Here is a 20,468-nt window from a genome sequence, read left to right as displayed (position 1 = left end):
TCACTAGGAACAGTCAGTGCCGCCATGTTGGTAGAGGGGAGAGCCCTTGCCAGACCTGCCTAGAGATGGGATGAGGTCCCCACTCCTTCCTCCAGGGAGAAATGCTCCTTTACCCCAATGTCAGGAAACAGAGTGGTGTTCTATTCCAGAATTTACTTAGGAACACGTAGGGCTGGAGGACTCGGCTGTCTGTCAAGTTGTTTACTCACTGTTTATTGTTTGGGAACATTCAGATTTCACAGTTGCTTTAAGATGGTTAGGATAGAAGTTGTGCAGGATTTTCTGTTTCAGAGTCTGCCCTCCTCTAGGATGAAAGAAATATGAAATTGATGATCTAAAAACATGGCAGAGGAAAGGTTCATTAAATTTGGGTTGAATGTGGGGATACATAAGAAAATGCCACATGATTGATAAAGTCTTTCTTCTGTGTATACCCACCTTTCAGAATTTTAGTTTTGTGAAACAACTAAATATGTAGATGAGAGGTTTTATTCGGCTTCGGATTTGTAATTGAGAAGCTCTGGTTTTAATTAAGATATCAGCCTTATATGGAAAAATCAAGAGGGTCATCTGTTGGTCCATAGGTGCCTCTTCTGGTAAGGAACCAGCAGAGCCTCGAGGAACCTGTTTCTCCCAGTCTTGGCCCTCAGCTCTGCGTGTTTTCACTTGGCTGGGGAAGGATATAATCTATAAAGCTTTCTATTTTATGTTGTTCCAATCAAGCAAAGTCTTCAAAACCTAACAGCCCTGGGAGCATTTGCCAGCAATATGGCTTCCGAAGCAGACTTCTTTATAACCAGACTATGAATTTACCTTGAGCTTCAATTGCCATAATTTCTTGTCTGTGAGTTGAACAGTAGTGTCTGTAGCAAGGGAAAATATCTTCCATTTGGGCTGGTTTTTTAAAGATGCTTATTATAGTTTAAGGAGGAGGGCACAGTTGTGATTTTCAAGATCTATTCTACCAAACAGACTGCGACCCCTTTCTCTCTTATCTCCTTTTCTCTCTCTCATGTGCTAAAGCATTTGTTAAGTTAATTTTCTGTTTTCTCCAGGGACTCGGGATTGAATTTCTCTGTTCTTGGTTTTATCTATTAAGGACACTTTTCTAGTTACAGATTCTGTTTGTGAACTGCGTGCTTTGTAAAGAGCATCTGATTTTCAACAGGATCTGAGCCTGGCACATTGTCAGGGACACACCCCAGGAGCCGGGCTGTGCTGCTTTCCAGACACGAGTCTGTGAAACTCTCGTCCTGGGAAGAGATGTTGATCTTTTAGGAACAGATACAGATATCTATTTGGAAAATGTAAAGTTGGGTTCCCTCAATTTGGCGAGCATCTAGTAGGCACTTACTGTTTGCCAGAGGCTGTGAGCATCATGGGGTTTCTGAGCATCACATGCCTTCAAGGTGTCTGCAGTGGATGGAGCAGATGTGCTTATACAAATGCCCTTTTCCGAAGAAGATAGCTTCACATCGTGCTGCTCCCCCAGAAACAGTGTGAGCCCGAGGAAGAAGTGAGTGTGGTCGCTTACTTAGATGGTGCCCCCGGATGTATAGGCAGATGGGTGTGTAAAGGAGACGGGGCAGAGAGGGCTGCCAACACGGGGTGCCTCAGTGAGCCGGTCACCGCTGTGAGCACCTGTCCTCAGTACCCGGGAGGCCTTGGAGGCTGATTAAAAGCCACTTTCCTGCCACTCATGTTTCAGTGGTCGAGAACAACTTCGAGAGACATTAATTTAGTGGCATCTTGGCCTGTCTATCTGCCTTGCCCTTGTAGGCCAGTGTAGGGGAAAACCAGGACAGGGTTTCTGTCCTTCCCTTTTGCAATGCAAGTGCCTGACTTGAGCTGTGATGCCTCCACCCTGGGGTCGGAGCTGGCTGTCCTGGAATACACGCACGGCCGGCTGCCGAGCTGGTTAAAGAGCCCGCCGCCTCCTGCACCGAAGTGCCTTTGTTTTAGAGCCCGAGTGGATTTGATAACTGACCACCTGGGCCACTTACTTTTTCTTCTCCTGTACTTTAAACTCCTGCTTTTAGGTCTTAAATTCACCAGTAAACAGTGAGCCTGCAGAAACCCCAGCCCACCATGCCCTCGTTCTCTCTCTCTCTCTCTCTCTCTCTCTCTCTCTCTCTCTCTCTGTCTCTTGCTACCTGTAGCCTTCCTGAGTGGTCCCAGGTGTGCTGTGTAATTCCCAAGCCTTATGAGGAAAAAGCCTTCGTTTTTTTCAAAGTTTCCCAATGGTCATCACTAAATGGTGTCTTCCAGTCGTAATGAGAACTCAGGAGCCAGTCTTGTCCTCACTCTTGTTATTGACAGGCCAAGACAGGCATGAATGACCAACCACAGCCCTGACCATAGAATGACCTCAGGTGGGACCCCCCCAGGCACTAGGGGGAAGCCCTGGGTTCTCATGTGCACGGTGAGCAGTGGAGACAGTGGGCGGGACACGGGCAGCACCTGCTGCCAGTCATTTTAACAGATATAGAAAGTGCAGTGCACATCTTACCCCGTGTACAGCATATCTGAATTCAAAATGATCAGTGACCTAACACTATCAAACCCTTGGAAGAAAACACAGGGGGAAACCTTCATGACATTGGATTTGGTGATGATCTCTTGGCTATGACACCAAAAGCACAGGCAACAAAAGAAAAATAGACAAATTGGACTCCATCAAAATGAAGCATTTCCACATCACAGGACACCACCAACAGAGGAAAAAGGCAATCAGTGAAATGAGAAAATCAATGTTTGCAAATCATATATCTGATAAGGGATTAATATCCAGAATATATAAAGAACTCCTACAATTTAACAAGCCATCAACTGCACACACCAGCAACCTGATCTAAGAAACCAAGGAAAAGACTTGAAGAGACATTTTCCACAGATGACATATAGATGGCCAACAGGCACACGGAAAGATGACCAACTCGCTAATCATCTGGATAAACAAAGTGTGGTCTCTCCGTACAGCAGAACATTATCCAGCCTCCAACAGGAAGGAAATTTTGACAAATGTTACAGCATCTGTGAACCTTGAAGACATTATGCTAAGTAACATAAACCAGTCACAAAAGGGCTAAAAACCATATGGTTCCATTTATATGAGATACCTAGAGGAAAACCGGAGACAGAGGGGGATGGTAGTGCCGGGGGCCGGGGTTGTCGGGGGCGGGCTAGTGTTTAACGGGGAAGAGTTTTTCATTTGGGAAAATTAAGACTGTTCCGTGGATGGATGGTGGGGGTGGTTGCAAAACAATGTGAATTAATAAGCTTAAAAAAGGGTAACTTCATGTTTTATAGATGTAACCGCAATAATAATGTTTTAAAACATGTACCTCACATACAGAGGGTAGATCATTGTAACCGAGGGTCTGGAAAACTTTCACGGAGAAAGCGTTTCCAGGCCTGGATGCATAGGTGGGATTCAGGAGAAAGCAGTGCTGGTGGGCAGGGGGTAGGAATGGGGCAAGTTGTCATAAGTGGGGGCCCTTGAGTCAGAGGGGGCAGCCGGGATGCCATGCGATGTGGTGTGATTGAAGCTCAGGAATTTGGAGCCGTGAAGGAGACACTGTGACAGAGACCGTGGTCACCTGGGACCTGGTCTCGGCTGGCATGTCCTGGAGGCTGTCGGGAGACGGGCAGGGGCTCCAGAGCAGGATGGTTCTAGCAAGTCTGCTCTCAGCATCTGAAGGGGTTACTCCTCAGTTCTGTGACATCCAGAGGTCCCTGGAGACACAGGAAGGAAGGACTTGGCCCAAGACCTTCATGCTGTGTTCACTCAAGAGGCATTGACTGAGCACCTGACCAAGCATCAGGCACTGTTCGGGGCTGTGGGGGTGCAGCCAGAACAGAGCAAATGTAAAACACCCGTGCTCCTGGCCTTGCGGTTTTGTGCGGAGACACAGGCGTGAACAAAACTAACGAGTCCAGCAAGCAGCACATGAGATGGTATTGAGAGTGGGGGGAAAGCAGGGCAGGGAAGGGGGTGGCCCTGTTACGGAGCCCCCCTGGCTTGCAGAGGCTGGGATCACCAGTGTAGCTTGCGTCCTCACAATGATGGCTTAAGGCATTAAGAAAACTCAAATGTGGTTCTTCCCCCTCCCTTACAGCTTCCTAAACGCAGTGTTCTTCCTATAGATGTACCAACTTCTAAGTATTTCGTGTCTCTCCTTTGAACTTGGAGAACTTTTTTCCAGAGAACTCTTCAGGCTTGAGGGTGGAAGAGGACCAGGCCTTCAGAGGCCCCTGCCAAGGGGTCCTGCCTTTTCCCACTGTCCTTGCTAATAGCCTCAGATGGGCATCACTTGCCCTTGGTGGGCTTGGGCTCAGGCCCAGATTTACATGCTTGGCAGATTTATTCAAGGGGATTTCTTAATTAAAACTAAACATGATCTGTTATTGTTCCTAATCCCAGTCTCAATTTTAGAACTCCATTCAGAAAACTGATGTCACCTCGTGAAAAATCCCTTGTCTTACCCCTCTGGCCCACCCAGACTGCATATGGCCTGGGTTTTCTGTCGGCGATGGCTCTTCTGTTATTACGCAGTGGATTACGCTTGTATGTGTTTCAATAAAAAGCAGAGTGTCAGCTCTTGTCTCTAGAATCTGACACCTGGATCACTCCAGTGCCCAGTCATGCAGTTCCTAAATCCTGTTTTATGTTTACCCATTTGTGCTCATCCCCAAACAAATAGAGAAATAAGCCCGCTGTGGAGCTGCTTTCTGTCACCTTCATTTTCCTCTGCCCAGTAAAACCCTGACGAAAATACACACTTTGGTACGATCTGTGTGTTTCCAAATGTGCACATTTTCACATATATTATAAATGAGAAGAAAAGAAACTGCTGGATTGTTTGTCAAACTGTCATATTATTGTATTTATCGTCTCTTGTCAACAGACAAGTTGAGAAGCATATTGAGATAAAAACGGAAGTACAGGTAAAGATACAGTTGTAAATGGGACAGACTGTCGCATTTCCTCCCGTTTGTCCCTCCCTCCTACCGCTGGACGGTAAACAGAACTGGGTCACTGGTGCACCGGCCTCTCAAGGGAACTGAGGGAGTGTTGGTGATCGAGGTCGCCCCAGTGCATGCCCCCAGCCCCACTCACCTGCCTCTGTCTCACTGCACCACCTTGATGTGGGCGCAGCCCCTGACCGGGCTCCAGCTGACAGAGGACGAAGGACACAGCGTCTAAAAGAAAAGAAAAGGAAAGCTTCCATAGACACCTCCAGGCACAACAGATTAGTAATCCAATAATTAAATGCAGGAGGGGACTACAAATTAAAACATGAACTTGGGGCAGGTAGGAGGGAGGAACCTTCTGCTTGGTGCTGTTTATTTCACTTGTCACAGTGAAGCGTGGCCCAGGTGCTGCCGTGACACAGTCACCTCCTGGCAGCCTAGGGAAGAACCTGGTCTGCCTGCTGCTGACATACCTGTCCCTGGAGCACATTTTAATGAAAAAAAATAATAATAATATTGATTTCTATGAGTTCTTGCAAACATATATAAATTATAGAAAAATACTTGGGGGTACATCAGTCTCTTAAAAATACGTGCCCTGGGGCTTCAGCGTTGCAGGACTGAGCTGTTGAGATGCCGGCTCCCCATGGGGGCAAGAGATCAGACATACCTGCTGAGATGCTCTCGCAGGTGAGAACGTACTTAATCCCTTGCCAAGCAATTTAATAATGCAGAGGAAGATGACAGACTCTAAGTGGTTGCACAAGCAATTGATGAACAGAGAAGCCACCTGAGTTTCTTGAAGTAGAATATATTGGAACTGTTTCCACCCACCTCCCTGGAGACCACCAATGTCCTTGCAATGCGTGGGAGAAGGTCAAGACTCACAAAAGACTGACTAACTAAATTACTCTTTTCATGGTCAGAAAGCAGGTCGGGGATAGCCTGCGCCCGAGCCACAGAACCGAACAGAAGAGCCCCTCCAGCTCCACAGTGTTCTGGGTGTGTTGTGGTTACAGTGACCCCCTGGTGGGCGGAGACCAGGGTTCTCCCCTGCATATAGCCCTGCGTTCCTTAGCAGTTGTCCTGCAAGGTGCAAAGATCTGGCTCCAAAAACTGAGAAGTAGCGTTGGTTTTATAGATGAGACTTCCTCTCCACTTGGAAGAACCCATAGCCTGAGCCCTAATTTCCGTGGTGTGATAAAATCCCTCTCTTCCCCCTCTGACCACTTACTGTCCCTTGTGGACGCCTGTGCCCGCCCGCCCGCCACAGGCACGCTACCAGGCTTGTGTCGCAGGGCCTGCCCCCTGCTCTTGCTCTTCCTGCTCTCACAGAGACGTCTCCTCATCTCAGAATTGCGGTCACCGCTCATGTGTCCTCTCCAGGAACCCCTTCATCCTCCTCCATGCCCACACGCCAACGTCATCACCCCCAGTCCTGCTCTTTCTTTCCCATTTCCACCCGAGTCACTCTGCCGTCCCCCCAAAGCACTCAGGCCAGCAGCCGGGAGCATGTCACACCAACCAGCTGCCCGAGACCCCTCTGTTCTCTCCCTCCTCCCTGTGGCCTCCCACCATCCCTTACTCATCACAGCCCCTCCTTGGGGTCCTTCAGTGACACTCCATTCCTCACTGGATCGAGTCCCCAGCAACCGAGCGGGTCCACATCCTCCTTGGCTTCCACCTCCCAGGCCGCCCCTGCCACACCCAGACCCGCTCAACCTCCAGAGCGGCTTTCACGCTTCCAAACAGTCTGGACCTGGTCTGCCTTCTTTGTCTTCTGTTCCTGAAATACCTTTCTTGCCTCCTCCCCCTGCTGAATGCCTCTCCGTTAGGGACACGGTTTAGGCTTTCCTAATTCCCCTGGAAGAATTCACTCCGCAATGCACCCCTGCCGTGTCCCGCTCTATCCCTCCCTGCGCCTCCCCTATCCCCAGACAACCTGTTAGATCTTGCTCTGTTAAAACTTTGAATCGCCAGCGCCATGCCCGGCCAGAGTGCACCCCAAACAAGATAACTGTTAGTGTCCCTTGTGTCCTATGGCGGTAATGCTCTGCACACAGTAGCTAACCCGTTATATTGGGACAAGACTTAATTCTTTTAATACTCTAATGAGGGCCTGTAGAAGGGCGAGCATGGCCACAGCACTTTGTTCATGTAAAGAAGAGTAGTGCACATGTCCCTCCCTATTCCAAAAGGTGGGCAGACCTGCTCTCAAATCTGATGCAGCGGTGAGATGCCAGCCACGTGCGAAGGAGTCAGGGTAGCAGCCGTGCCGGCTCGGGTGGGGTCACTCTTGTTGTGTCCAGATAGCCAGTTGTCTACATTTTAAAGCATTCCTGGGGCGCCTGCGTGGCTCAGTTGGTTAAGCGCCTGACTTTGGCTCAGATCACGATCTCGTGGTCCGTGGGTTCGAGCCCCGCGTCAGGCTCTGTGCTGACAGCTCAGAGCCTGGAGCCTGTTTCAGAGTCTGCATCTGCCTCTCTCCTGCCCCTCCTCCTCTCTCTCTCTCTCTCTCTCTCTCAAAAGTAAAGAAACATTAAAAAAATTTTTTTAGCAAAAGCATCCCTGTAACTGTCACGTCATCTGCACAGCACAGCCACCACGTGCTGCTGTTATTATTGGTGTTGAAGAAAGAAAAGCCAAGGAACGTTCTGCTCCACATGAGAGCCTTCATTGTCTTTTACTCCCTGGTTTTGTTTTCGACCCTGTTTTCCCTTCTGTTTCTCCCAGTTTGGGGCCGGTTCCTTTTGGAGCTGCCAGATTTTGAGGTTTCGAGCCATCCTTAGTCTCCAAGACCTGCTGGCGGATTGGTGGGATCAGTCTTTACAAAAATCAAAACCCCACAGCTTGAGACACATGAGGAATCACAGAGCCAGAGATTCTTTCTAATCTTAGACTGTGTGGCAGCCGCCACACAACGGTCTCTCTTCTACCACAGGCCCTCTCCAGAAACGTCCCCTTGGTGTGAGAAGGGCCTACGGTTTGCTCACTTCACACATGTTTACATGGAATTTGCACAGGTTCTGTATCTCAGGGCAAATGTGACTCAGCACCTTTCGGGTGAGGGCAGCCTTTGCCCTCCTTATTTTCTGGTGTGGCACAGGGAGGCCCCTGGGCTGTGCGGGCAGTGGAGCCCCCGACCTCACCCCTGTGTGAGCTGCTGCTGCAAAGCTTTCCTGAGGCCTGTTTGCCACGAGCATCACCTGTGAATCTGGAAATTCAAGACCGTGATTCGAACGGAGAAGAACCAAACTGCAGGGTTCACTTTCTCGGATATCCTGGAAAATTCCACTTCTTTAAGGGTACAGATTCCTTTTGGAAAGAAGTCTGCATTTTTTAATGAGATGTTGGTATCTTTGTAACAAGGGTGCAGAGAAATGTGTAAGCGCTTGCAGCCCTTAGTGTGGGCTCTGCCTCTGACCTGCGAATGTGAATGGAGCCGCAGCCTTCCCGAAGCTCCACACATTTGCCCGCGTGTACTTAGTGAGAAGCGGGGACACTGGCCCCCAGCACCTCCAGGGCACCTGCAAGGAGGTCAGAGCTGGTGGAAGAGGTGGGTGGAGCCCCGGGGCAGAGCAGGGGGTGACGGCTCTGTTCCCAATTCCAGGGCTAATAAATAGCCCCTGCATTTGTGCAGCGCCTTCTGTGAGCCGGGCACCACGTGTAGGCACCCACATTCATCCACACATGTGTGCACCCACATTGGTTCACACTTGTGCCCCCTTGTGAATTGCTTCAGTTTTACAAATGAAGAAGGCAAGACTTAGAGAAGTTAGGTAAGCTGTTCCAAAACAATAGGGGCCATGCTGGTTCTCCAGCTTGACTGGACTTGACACTGTCCACATCAGGACGGCGCCTCTCCACTGTCGGGCACAGGGGAGTCTCGGCGGGGACCCTTGGGGGCAGGGAGAGAAGCTTGGAGGGGAAGGACCTGGGACTGGGGCCAGGGCGAGGGCAGCCTGATGGGGTCTGCCTCCAGGGCCCGGACCAGCACCTACCTCACCATGTCCATGTGTCCGGGTCGAACAGCCAGAGAAGTGAGGGCCAGCCTTCGACAGCAAGTGTGGCATCGCTGTGTGCCCTCGAGATGGGCTGTCCGCATAGAGAAACTGGGGGAAATAGGAAGTGGGGGAGGCAAGGTTCAGGGGCGGGAGCTGGGAGTGTAGGGGGCGTGCAGAGACCATTCGGAATGTCCCGGGTATGTGGTGTGGAGACTGAGGCACAGACCCGAGGGGGCCTCCCCTGTCCCCGGCAGCCATCTGCCCCGGGCGCCTGGGCTCGCCTGCACGCTGCAGCGCTGGTCACCGGGGAAGACTGACCAGGCGGAAACTGCAACCCCAGTAAGGGAGGGTCTGTGCAGACATCACTGCACAACAGTGGGTGGCTTTTCTTCCTTTTTTGTCTTTTTTAAAAAAAACACTGAAGAAGAATTGCTTTTTGTGTCTGCCCGTACCACCGACTAGGAGTGTGACCCAGCACCTAGTTCCTAGCTCAGGACACTTTTACAGCACAGCGGATGTTGGGCAATACCTAGAGACTTCTGTTCTTCACGGTTACGTGCTGAGATCTTGTTTATCTTGTAGATGCATTTGTCCAGTTTGACCACCTTTCCCCATTCTGGTAACCACCAGCATGTTCCGTGGCCGGGAGCACCACTTCTATAGATTCCGTGTGGAAGAGATCAGACAGTCCGTGTCCCTCTCCGCCTGCCTTACCTCACTCAGCAGGACACCCTGGAAGTTCATCCGCTGTGGCAGCAAATGGCCTTCTTTAATGGCTGAGCTACATTCCACAAACACACCACATTATCTTAATCTGTTTATCTACAGATGGACAAGTCATTTGTTGCATGTCTCGGCTGTTGGAGTGAGGCGCTGTGAACGTCGGGGTCCAGACACCTCTTGGGGACAGCGCTCTCATTCCTTTGGGTCTGTGCTAAGTGGGATTGCTGACTCCCCCGGTAGCTGTAGTTAAGTCGTACTTGTTGGAGGAGTCGGCAGGGCTCCCGTTCCCCTTTAGAATATTGTGAGTCCTCCCTGAGGTGCAAGTCCTCCCCGAGTGGACCCTTCCCTTCATCACCCCGCATGTCTCCCCTTGCACTCAGGGCTCCAGCCTGCTCCCCCAGCAGCTCCGCCAAGTCCCACCCCCCGAGACTGTGGGACCTCTGCGATGCCCCACCGACCCCCTGCCTGAACTGCCCTGCGCCCAAGCGTCCTGGGCCGGTTTTCCTGCCTGCACCCGCCACCACTGCTGGGTCCCCTGAGCCCGAGTCTCCCTCCTGGGGCTGCCTCTCTCTCCACCTAACACAGCTCCATCCACCGCTGTGCTAGCTCAGTAGTTCAGGTGCACCTTTTTGTGATTTAAGAGATTTGATATTCTTTAAATGTACTTTGAATGGTTTTTTTTTTAATGTTTATTTACTGAGAGTGAGAGAGCAGGGGAGAGGCAGAGAAGGGGGGCGGGCGAAAGAGGATCCAGAGCAGGCTCCACACTGACAGCAGAGAGCCCAACTCGGGGCTCGAACTCACAAACCACAAGATCGTGACTTAAGCTGAAGTCAGAGCTTAACTGGCTGAGCACACATGCAGCATAGACAGTTTCCCCTATGCAGCTCTCGGGTGAATGAAGGGTTCTGTGGGGGGACTGGCGGGGATTAGGTGCTGCGTCGGTGCTCAGGTGCAGTGTTGCTCTAACTACAGAGGCTTCTGTCTAAAGCGGCTGCCGTGCTGGCTGTGAGGCTGTGCCCCTGTGACCTTGCACCTCAGTTTTCTCATCTGTAAATGGGGGACAGTAGTAAGCATTTTATTGTCTTGTTATTAGATCAAATGGGGAAATGTTTATAAGTCCTTTAGTGACATGACGGTGGTGACACAGGAGTGTGAGGAAGAGCATTGACCTTCCCTCTTCCCTTGTTTTCATTCTTCTCGGAAATAATTCTTAAAACTTCAGCATATGGCATTTAAAAACCCCGTGTTCATCTAGAGCATTGAAGGAGAGGGTAATGTTCCCAGTGGAGGTAGCAGGGACTCATTATTGTAGAATATTTTTGACAAAATAACCAATCATTAAGGATCCCGAATGCTTTTATGTTTCAGATACCATGGAATAGCAGAAATAAAGAGGTCGCTTTATTCTTTTTAAAATGCCTAGATATTCTTCTTTGCATCTTTTTTTCTAAAAATTGAACGTGGGGGGGAAATTGGCAGATAAGTCTGCATGGCAGGTTAAAAATGGCAGATAAAGCACCTCTAATACTCCTCTCACGTAAAGAAGAGGTAAAAACCTTCTAAAAAGCAGCAAAAGAGCTAGAGACTGAGGTGCGCAATGACAAAGAGAAAAGAGACAGAATGATTCGTGGGTAAGAGATGAAGTTAGATTCCGGGGAGCAGCTGTCAGATATAAGGATGGAGGCCACAGGGGACAAGGTGTCGGCCCGGGGACACCTGGAGGCTGATCACGGAGGGGTAATTGTGACACAGAGTTGGAGACAGGGAAGAGTTAATAGTTTGTTTCTGGAACAGTCTACCTCCACCCCTGCGGCCAAATGCAGAATACTCAGTAACTCGACAGGACAGACAGACAGACACAGGGCGAGGTTCCCCTCCCCGGAGGACAGTGGCTCAGGGGAGAGCCCTCTGCTCTCTGGGATTCAGGGTGTCTTCAGAATGGCAGTCCCCACTGACAAGCCAGTTGGTCCCTCGGGGACAGGGGCGTTGCTTGCGCCTCCCTGGGCTGTTCTTTTTAACCCACGTGCCCGGGAAGATTCGACTGAAATTTAAAGACAATTTTATAAAAGAAGAGCATGCTCTAGCATCGTGTCCTGTCACAAGCACCGTCCCTGCTATCGCTGCGAGATCTGGATTCTGGGCACTCGGGCAAAATCGTACCGAGGAGTGGCGGCGGCAACCTCGCTAGCAAATGCACAGCTTCGCAGCCAGCAGACCTCTCTCTGATCTGGCCGGGGGTGGGGGTGTCTGTAAGGTAAGGGCACCCCCCTCCGGCGGCCTCGTGTGTAGGTCACGGAGGCCCGTCTAGGAACATGCATCTCTCACACCCACTCCTCCAACCAGTGGCCTGGCCCCAGTTCAAATCCAAGCAGTCAATGGACCTGTGCTGCCCACCCCACAGGCGAGGGCCTCCCGGAGTAGGTGTGTCGGCGTGTGCGGAAGGGCTTTGTGAAAAGGGTTAGGGGCTGCTCCGTCTTTCTGCTGGCTGCATTCCGAGTCAGAGTGGCATCGCTCTGCCCCACCTGCCCCCGAGGGGCCGTCAGCTCGGCCTTGGCGCTCCTCTGTCCTGGGCACCGTCTCTCGGGGTCAGCGCACAGTTGAGGCCGCCTGACCCGGGGCCCATCCTCCCCGGGCAGTGACAAGTGCTGAGCACGGGTTTCCTCTTGTGCTGCCGTGGCTGAGCAGTGATTAATGCCAAATTAGCACCTTGCTCGGTGACCTTTCAGCGTTCATGCTGCTCTCCTTCACTTCACATAACTATTTGCAAATATTAGCTTCTCAGGTCATTTCTCCTCATCAGCAGCTTTCACAGGTGACAGGCAGGTTGTTAATCTGATTGGCAGTCGGCTCCTGTCCTTTGCCCCATCACAAAAGTGTCTATACTCCGGCATGTCCTCCAGAATCTGATAACCAGCCCAGCGGCCTCTACGCAGACAGAAGCAGAGAGCCTCAGAAGGAGGCTGTGGGGCCCTGCGGGGCTCGCCTGGGAGGCAAAGAGGTCAGGAAGGGAGAAGGCCGCCTCCGCCTTCCCGGAGGCCCCAGGAAACTCGGAAGCTGGCTTCTATCAGTGTCATCAATGTGTCGGTTAAAAAATCAATTTGTTGGCTCTGCCTGCATCAAATTTTGTTTTGTCTTATTTTTAATTCACATGAACCTTTAATTCAAAAATCACATACCGAGTAAGCAGTGAAGCCAGAAGGCAGAGCTTGGAGAATTAGTGGTGACACACAGCCAGTCCTCAGTTTCCCTAGTGTTCTCTCAGTGGTGTCAGTCCCCTGCCACCAGGCGGGCAAGGACTGGTCCCGCCAGAGCCCCCTGCACCTGCTGGGCTCTCCAGCTCCAAGGGCTAGATGAAACATTTCACATTCGCAGAATTTAAATGTATTTGTATTTCCCACCTCTGCCGTCTCCACCCTTTATGGAGATTCCTGTTCTCAACTTATTGGATCCATCTTCATTTCCTTTAAATAAACAGCAGTAAAGCACACTGGGGGTAGTTTTGTTTCGATATTACATGTATTTTAGAGAAAAGTGGCAAAAACGCGTCCTTTTTTTTGTTTCCTCCCCTGTCACCAGAAGTAGGAGCTAAATTATTTATAGTTTGATACTTGGAACACAGAGGTGGATTCAGGATATTTACTTTTCCGAGAAGAAAAGGGGATTGAAAGTACACGGGCAGAACAGAACTCTTTGTTGACTGAATGTGTTTGCTCTGGGGAGTCCCGTCCAGGCCCAAGTACGAAAGCCGGCCACGTCCTAACACCACCCTCGCCCAGCCGGGTGCCCGCCACGTGCAGTGTTTGTGGAGCTGAGCAGATTTGAAAAAGTGGGTGGACTGGGTAACTCAATAGGCAGAGTCAGCAAGCATTTTGCACAGCGCCCCTCACTCCGAAGCCCTTATCCACACGACACCCTGGCGGCGGTGTGAGGCCCTGGCCCCCTTGGTGTCTTGCCAGAACGTACGCTTACCGGGCCGTGCGCTCCACCCAGGCTCCCCCGGTCGGATCAAGGCCAGTGACAGAGTCCTCGCCCAAGGGCTTCTCACAGGGAGGGCGGGGGGGAGGTTGGGGTAGGGTCTTGACAAGACCCCCTATTCATTGTGTCCCGGTCTCCACATCCTCCCCTGCTCGGGAGAGTCCCATGGCCTTCTGCTTTCTCTGCCACAGGAGATGCTGGCACCCCCGAGACCGTGGCTCCTGTCATTGTGATCCCCCCAGGCAACAGAAGCGTGGTGGCCGGGTCCAGCGAGGTCACCCTGGAGTGCATCGCCAACGCCAGGTATGCAGCTCGACCCACTGGGTATGGGGGTGGGGACGAGTCCACTACAGCTGTCGTGAGAGAACTCTTGATCGGAAAAACACATCACACAGGTGCTTAGCTCCTCCTGCAATGGTGGCCTTGTTTGTCTGGCGGGTTACAGGCCCGCACCGCATGCTGGGGAGACAGGGAGCCGGACTCCCAAGCCCCGACTGCAGTGTTTATGTCGACCGAATGTTTAAATAAACCAGAAAGCACTGCCTTTCAGCGTAGCCACGGGGGACAGCAGAGACTCCAGCCGAGGGTGAGCCAGGAGTGCAGTCCCGAGGGGGAAGGGAAGGAGTTAATCCCTCCTTTCCTCTGGAGTCCCAGGTGCTGTCAGCCTGCTTAGCTCCAGAAACCCAGCGCCCATGACCACGCCTCCCACGGAGCCGCGCCCCCCGCAGTATTTAGTTTAAACACTCTGTTCCCGAGCGCATGGAATCAGTAGCACCTACGGTCCGTCGCTGCTGCAGTGAGCTCTCTTGCTCGGTGGGCCTTGAGCAGACTGTATTGTTGACACATTCATAAGGAAGTAGAGTCGCATCTGGACTGATTTTTAAATGTCCCCTGTGCAGCCCGCTGTGGCTCCTGGTGGAATCCGCGCTGTCAGGCTTGTGCTGAAGGCCTGAGACTCCTAGCAGTGCCTTCCACACAGCTCACAGCTACGGTCACTAACGCCCTTCTTTCCCCCAGGCCTGTTGAAGAGCTGACCATGAGCTGGAAGAGAAACGGGGTGCGAGTCACCAGGGGGGTCCACAGCTTCGGGAGACGCCTCACCATCAGCAACCCGACATCCGCGGACACCGGCGCGTATGTGTGCGAGGCGACGCTGACAGGAAGCGCTTTCCAGCCAGCCACGGCCAAAGCCTTTCTGTCAATCATAGGTAACGCTCAGCGGCACTTGGTGTCACCCGCGGCCTCGGGCAGCAGCCCTGTGCAGGCGCGTCCCTGCCCCGGCACAGCAGCACCCATGTTTCACCGGCTCTTTCTGCCTCGGGGAGTGAGGGTGGAGCTGCGATGAGCTCCCAGATTCGCCCTGTTCTTCCTCCTCAGAGAACGTACCCCAAAGTGCTGTTATTCTGAGTACTTCCTAGAAAGGGAGTTCTGGATCCTTGTGATCCGAAAGCGTGGCAGATGGAGGGGTGAGGTCCTTGTCACGTACACCGCTGTCCAGGGCCGGCCCCTGTGCCATCGAGCCGCTCTATAATCTCACTGGGCTCTGAGGATCAGTTTTCAGAGATCTTCTTATTGCTGTTAATTTTTGACCCAGAAAAAAGAAACTTCTGGATAATACCTTCAGTTAGATTAAAAAGTGGGCCCAAAGCTACCCCCCTGGAACGTGGGCCAGGTGTCATTCCTGAGCCGAGGAGCGCGAGGAGGTAACGAGGCGCACAGGAGGTGCCCCACACGCGGCGCGTCCGAGCTCAGGAAGCACGCCTGGCGCGGTCGCAAAGGGAAACGGTCTGGTTTTGGATTGTGGCAAAACACTGAATTGTGAGGCAGGTGCCTTCATTTCTTACTTTCTTCAGCTCCTGTGAGACTTGTCGTCTTAGGGGCTGAGGTCACGGTCGTCATGACCTGTGCAGCCGGCTGGTGGCCACGGCAGGCAAGAGGCGCCCTAGCCGACCCCAGGAAGGAGGCCTCTGCCTCTCCTCTCCTCTGGGAGACAGGGAGTCCAGAACGAGAAAGGTCCAGTCCACAGAGCACCCTGGGCAGAGCACTGGCTCCCCACATGACCTATTTTGCCGTTGACCACGTTGCAAACTAAGAAAAAAAATAAAAGCTCATATTTTCCTATGAAATGAGCAAGAGGACAGAGAAGTCCTACAGACAAAGCAGTTTGCCCTGAGTGCGTCACATTCCTTTAAGTCATCACGAAATGGCTCTGTGGCCTGAAAACGACTCTGCCAAATACACACCTACCTGTCAGCCCCTCTGAGCAGAGTATGAAGACTTCTAAAGTTTCGGGAAAGCAGGCCTAGAGTCACATGTCCCTGGTGACTCCACGCTAGGGAGCTGAGCTGGCTCTCCGGCCACCTCCCTCGCTGTGCCTTCGAGGTGGCACCCCAGCCCCCTCCCCTGCCAGGACTTCCCAGCGAGGGTCTGGCTGTGGCTCTATGAGCACAGGCTTTACCGAGTGAGCCAAAATTAAAATTTATGGTGTGCTCCAGGCAACGGACTAGATTGTGTTAACACATTTTAAGGTAATTTAAACAAGAGAAGAAATTTATCTTCCTATAAACTAGAATGTTTGTATCCATCATCATTCCTTTTAAAAAGATTCAGACCTGTGCCACGAGCTTTGGGTTTGCACGTAGGGCCGGGCCCCGAAGCAGATTGTCCTGTATTCTCCAGAGTGCCCGTCTCTCTGTGCGCTCGGGCTTTTAAATCCACTCTGCGAATGTAAATGTGGATTTACAACCACTTATTCACAAGAATTTGCTGTGACAGGTAGGATTTTGTGGTTGAATTACCCTGGGAAAGCCCTGAAGCGTGTCCGTGCAGCACGGTTTGGGGGAATCACAGAGGGAGGGTCCCCAGGCCCCGCAGGGCCGGGCAGGGAGGGGTCCCTGCGCACAGGTCGCTGGAAGAAGGCGGGCACACACTGGCTCTTGGTCACTTGGATTGCGCGCCGATGAGACAAGACAGGCCAGTGGCGTCTGTTCCTCTGCCTGGCAGCCTCGCCGGCACACTACTCGGTTGCCGAGGTGTCAACGGGAGCTCGTAGGTCTGGCTGCGGGCTGTGTCACACCTGCTGGGGGTCCCAGTGACGCCTCACGACTGGGAGCACAGGCCTCCTGGGTCCACGTTCCCCCCCACCGCCTCCTCCATAGCCTCCCCTCCCTGCTCCGACCGCCCTCACTGCTGTTCCTTCCTCCTGGCCTTCCCCGGCCCCTGGAGCCCCTGCGCCCACTGCTCGGGGCCAGGCGCCCACCATGCGGGACCCGGCGCGCACTCCACGGGGCAGGCTGGGACTCAGGTCTAATGGGCTGCGGGGTGAACGGCCGGGCTCCCTCGCTGTTGTGATGGGGATGCCATTTGGAACCTGCGCTCTGTCCTGGCTTCTGGGGCTCCCAGTAGATGAGCTGAGTTGGTCCCGCACTCATCTCAGCTGCCCTCCCTCTCCGGGTGGTGGTTCCCTCACCTCCTGGGTGAACTGTGGTGGCGAACCTTGTCTCCCTGTCTGCTCCTCGGGGAAGCCGACCCAGCGCTCCGGGCACACAGACTCTGCGCATCTGTGCATGCCTGTGCTTGGGACAAGTGCCCTTCTACCCCGGGCCCCAGCTCACCTGCTGGTGAGTCTGCGCATCCTTCAAGACCCCAGCCAAGGTGGCCACCTGTTCCGGAGCGTGCGGGCACCCTGGTGGGTCAGGCCCCGGCTCCCACTCTCCCAGCACCGCCCACTGGCTTGAACAAGGCACTTTGCCCTTGTTGGTCTCAGTTTCCACATCTGTAAAATGTAGACAAGGTAGGAACAAGCAGTCAAAAGTAGTGCCGGTCACAGAAGCACTGAAATGACAGCTTTGTTCGTGGTTGTGGAACTGTGTCCTGGCACGTGGGATGTTGGCACGCACTTTCCACACGCGGTGTCTCCGAACGCATGCTGTGTTGCACGACGCACGGGAACATTTTCTCCTCTCTCACGGATCAGTAAGACAAGGGTGCCTCTTACCCACGACTGCAGCATCTCAGACTCGGTGTAACACAGCGTGCCCAGCTTCCCATCCAGACTGGCAGGCCGACGCCCCCTCCTGGCACCACCATTCACACGCCCCCTCTGCTCCCCGTGTCCTGGCACCCTGGTCCTGCTGCACTCACCCACCCACATCGGGAACGTCTCCCCTTCGGATCATCCAGGAGCTCCAGTGCCATGGCTGTCATTAGAGCCACAGAGCACTTGTAACATCTCTTGGCTGCTACCAACACCACAGTCCAGAAGGTCTAGTTGTGCCGGAAGGTCTTCCCAAGCTGAGAGCAAGCCCCTCTCAGACTTCTGAACCCCAGCAGAAAATCCTCCCTCCCGTCTTTCCTTCCTTCTCTTCCTTCCTTTCCTCCACTTGCATTTACCGCGGCTGCGTCTTTGACACCATACGGGCCCCAGGGACAGGGGAGTGGAGAGGAAGCCCAGGTCCCAGGCCTCAGGGTTTCTTGTGCGGGAGGCAGTCCCTTCACGAGGCTGTCACAAGTCAGCGCAGTGAGTGTGAGGCTGGTGGGGAGGGGCGCCCTCACCCTGGAGCGGCAGATGCAGGGGGCAGAGGCTGCCCTGGCCTAAGGCCAGAACAGAATCCTACAGCTTGCAGAACTCTCTCCCGCTGCCCTGGAGCTCATTCACATTGGTTTAGGATAAACTAAAGATGCTGCCTTTCTGGTTTTCCAGGGGGGCCATGTTAGAAGCGCCCCCGTAAATCGTTGGTGCCCTGTCACAGCTCGAACTTATCCGGAGCACAGGCCATGACCGAATGAAGCTCAGAGAACAGAGCTGTCACAGAACCGGTTCTAAAGTGCGGATAATTCATACAAGGCGAGCACCAGTAGTGTTTGGGTCATCTGCCCTGCGTACAGGATTGGCGGGTGGCCATGACACCCTGGGAGGGGTCAAGGAGGGTGCTCTTCAGGTCCTGCCTGTATTCCAGGGCCCCCAGGCCGCCTCTGCCCTCCCAGCTTGTCCGCTGGCCATTTGTGGAGTGCACAGTGTGTGCAGGACCCTGGGCTGAAGTGTGGAGGGGTGACCCTGCCCAGGAGTTCGGGGAGACTGTGCGGAAGGGCACTAGGGCTGATCTGGAAGTCCTCCAGGGAGCTTGCCCACAGGTGTCTTCCGCATGGGAGCGGAGCCTGGGGGCTGCTTGGCCCGAGAGTCTCCGTGGTGGGCTCAGCCGGTTTCTCTGCTGCTGGCTTCGCTCATAGCTCTTTCCTGCACATTCTGGGCCAGTAGCTCCTTCCTAGCCCATGCAGGGTGGGCAGAGTCCAGTGCGTGGGGTCATGAGATGGGGGTCCCCACATCCTTCCTGGCTGTTGGGTGCGGTCACTGTCAGGCTGCAGAGCCCCCACCCCCGCCCCCAGCCTGGGCCACCATCTTCTCCACAGCCAGCAGCTCAAGAAGGGGCCCCAGCAATGGGACTGGGCCCTCCAGCTAATCCAAGGGGCCATCTTGCCATGTAGCACATGTGACATGTTTCCAGGTCCTGGTGACTACCGGGTGGAGGTGGACACCTTGGGGCCATGGACAGAGACACCCAGTGTGGATGATGGTGCATGTCACGGGCACCCTATGGAGTGAGGTGGTCGTTCTGGGGCTGCATGGAAGACAGAACAGGGGACTTCTGTGGGTCTTGTGGTGAGCCCTACTCAGAACTGGCCCTGCAGCTCACACTTGGGGGCTTTGGCAGGAGAGCAGGATGAGTCAGTGCACATGGACCGTCTTCCTCCACGAGGCCAGGAGGCAGGCTTCAAGCCCCTGGCATTTTGGAGGGTGGGGATTTCACAGCGGCTCTGGGCTTAGGCTGCTGGGAAGGTTCCCCACCTCCTGGGCTGAGACTGAGCCATGGGGGTCCCCGGACCGGTCAGTGTGGCCACCATCTCTCAACACGGGGTGGGAACATTGTCTTGATGTTTTCATATTATTTCAAGAGAGGAGAGAGAGTCAGTCACAATCACCAGTTTTAATTGGCTGCAGTTGTGATAAATTTTTGAAATTCCCATGTGCACCAGTGTTGGCAGCATGCCCTTTTTAGAAAGGGTTGCTTCCAATTAGCTGAGACACACACCTGCCCCTCGCCTTGGACGTTAAGTGGTCACAAGAGTCTGCACAAGGCAACTAATTCACAATGACTTTCCCCACTGGTCAACCCACAGTCATGTCATTCTGGATACACCCACTATGGCCCCTACTCTTTCCCATATAGCTGACTACACGTCAAAGTAGCCGGGGGTCAAGAGAAAATAGTCCCTGAGCACTGGGGGTGAGGTTCCTGGAAGGGTGAGCAGTGAGAGAAATCGGCACACCCTGGTCTTCAGCTCCAGAGGAGAGACACAGCGCTTGGCAAGCTTTGGCCGGGCGCCCTTCCAGATTGTGCCCAGGGAACCTGGCAGCTGGACCGTTGGTGCTGCCCAGGATGTGGGGTGAGGTGCCCTTGGCAACTGGGGCAGGCAACTGTGGTGTTTGCAGATGAGTGGCCTTGGCCAGGACTCTGATGCCCCCCGGTCTGAGAGCCATGCGTCTCTTCAGTTCGAGCCAGCTTCGGGCCTCCGTGTGGAGAGAGCGCCCCAGGTCTCTGAGCCCAGGCTGGGTCCTTCTCTGGCACTTGCGGGGCAGCCTTGTGACGATGCAGAGGAGGAAGGAGCAGACCAGGCCCCTGGCCATGGTGCCCAGTAGCTGGGGAAAGGCCGTCTGGTCCTGGACACGTTGACCATGCATTTGCATGGGTTCTTATTATCAAAGTACACTTCCCCTTGGACGAATCTCAC

At 53.3% G+C, this 20,468-nt stretch overlaps 1 protein-coding gene across 1 annotated transcript in view; it reads left to right on the top strand.

Moving 5' to 3' along the window:
* SDK1 (sidekick cell adhesion molecule 1) overlaps positions 1 to 20,468 on the top strand; it is a 561,603-nt gene that overhangs the window by 325,743 nt on the left and 215,392 nt on the right. The window contains exons 6-7 of the mRNA XM_029945757.1: positions 13,871 to 13,982; positions 14,697 to 14,887. Of these exons, the coding sequence (XP_029801617.1) occupies positions 13,871 to 13,982; positions 14,697 to 14,887 (303 nt within the window). The remainder of the gene's footprint in view (positions 1 to 13,870; positions 13,983 to 14,696; positions 14,888 to 20,468) is intronic.

Source organism: Suricata suricatta, chromosome 8 (assembly GCF_006229205.1).
Source record: "Suricata suricatta isolate VVHF042 chromosome 8, meerkat_22Aug2017_6uvM2_HiC, whole genome shotgun sequence".
Taxonomy (NCBI): Eukaryota; Metazoa; Chordata; class Mammalia; order Carnivora; family Herpestidae; genus Suricata; species Suricata suricatta.
This window is presented reverse-complemented; position numbering and strand designations above follow the sequence as displayed.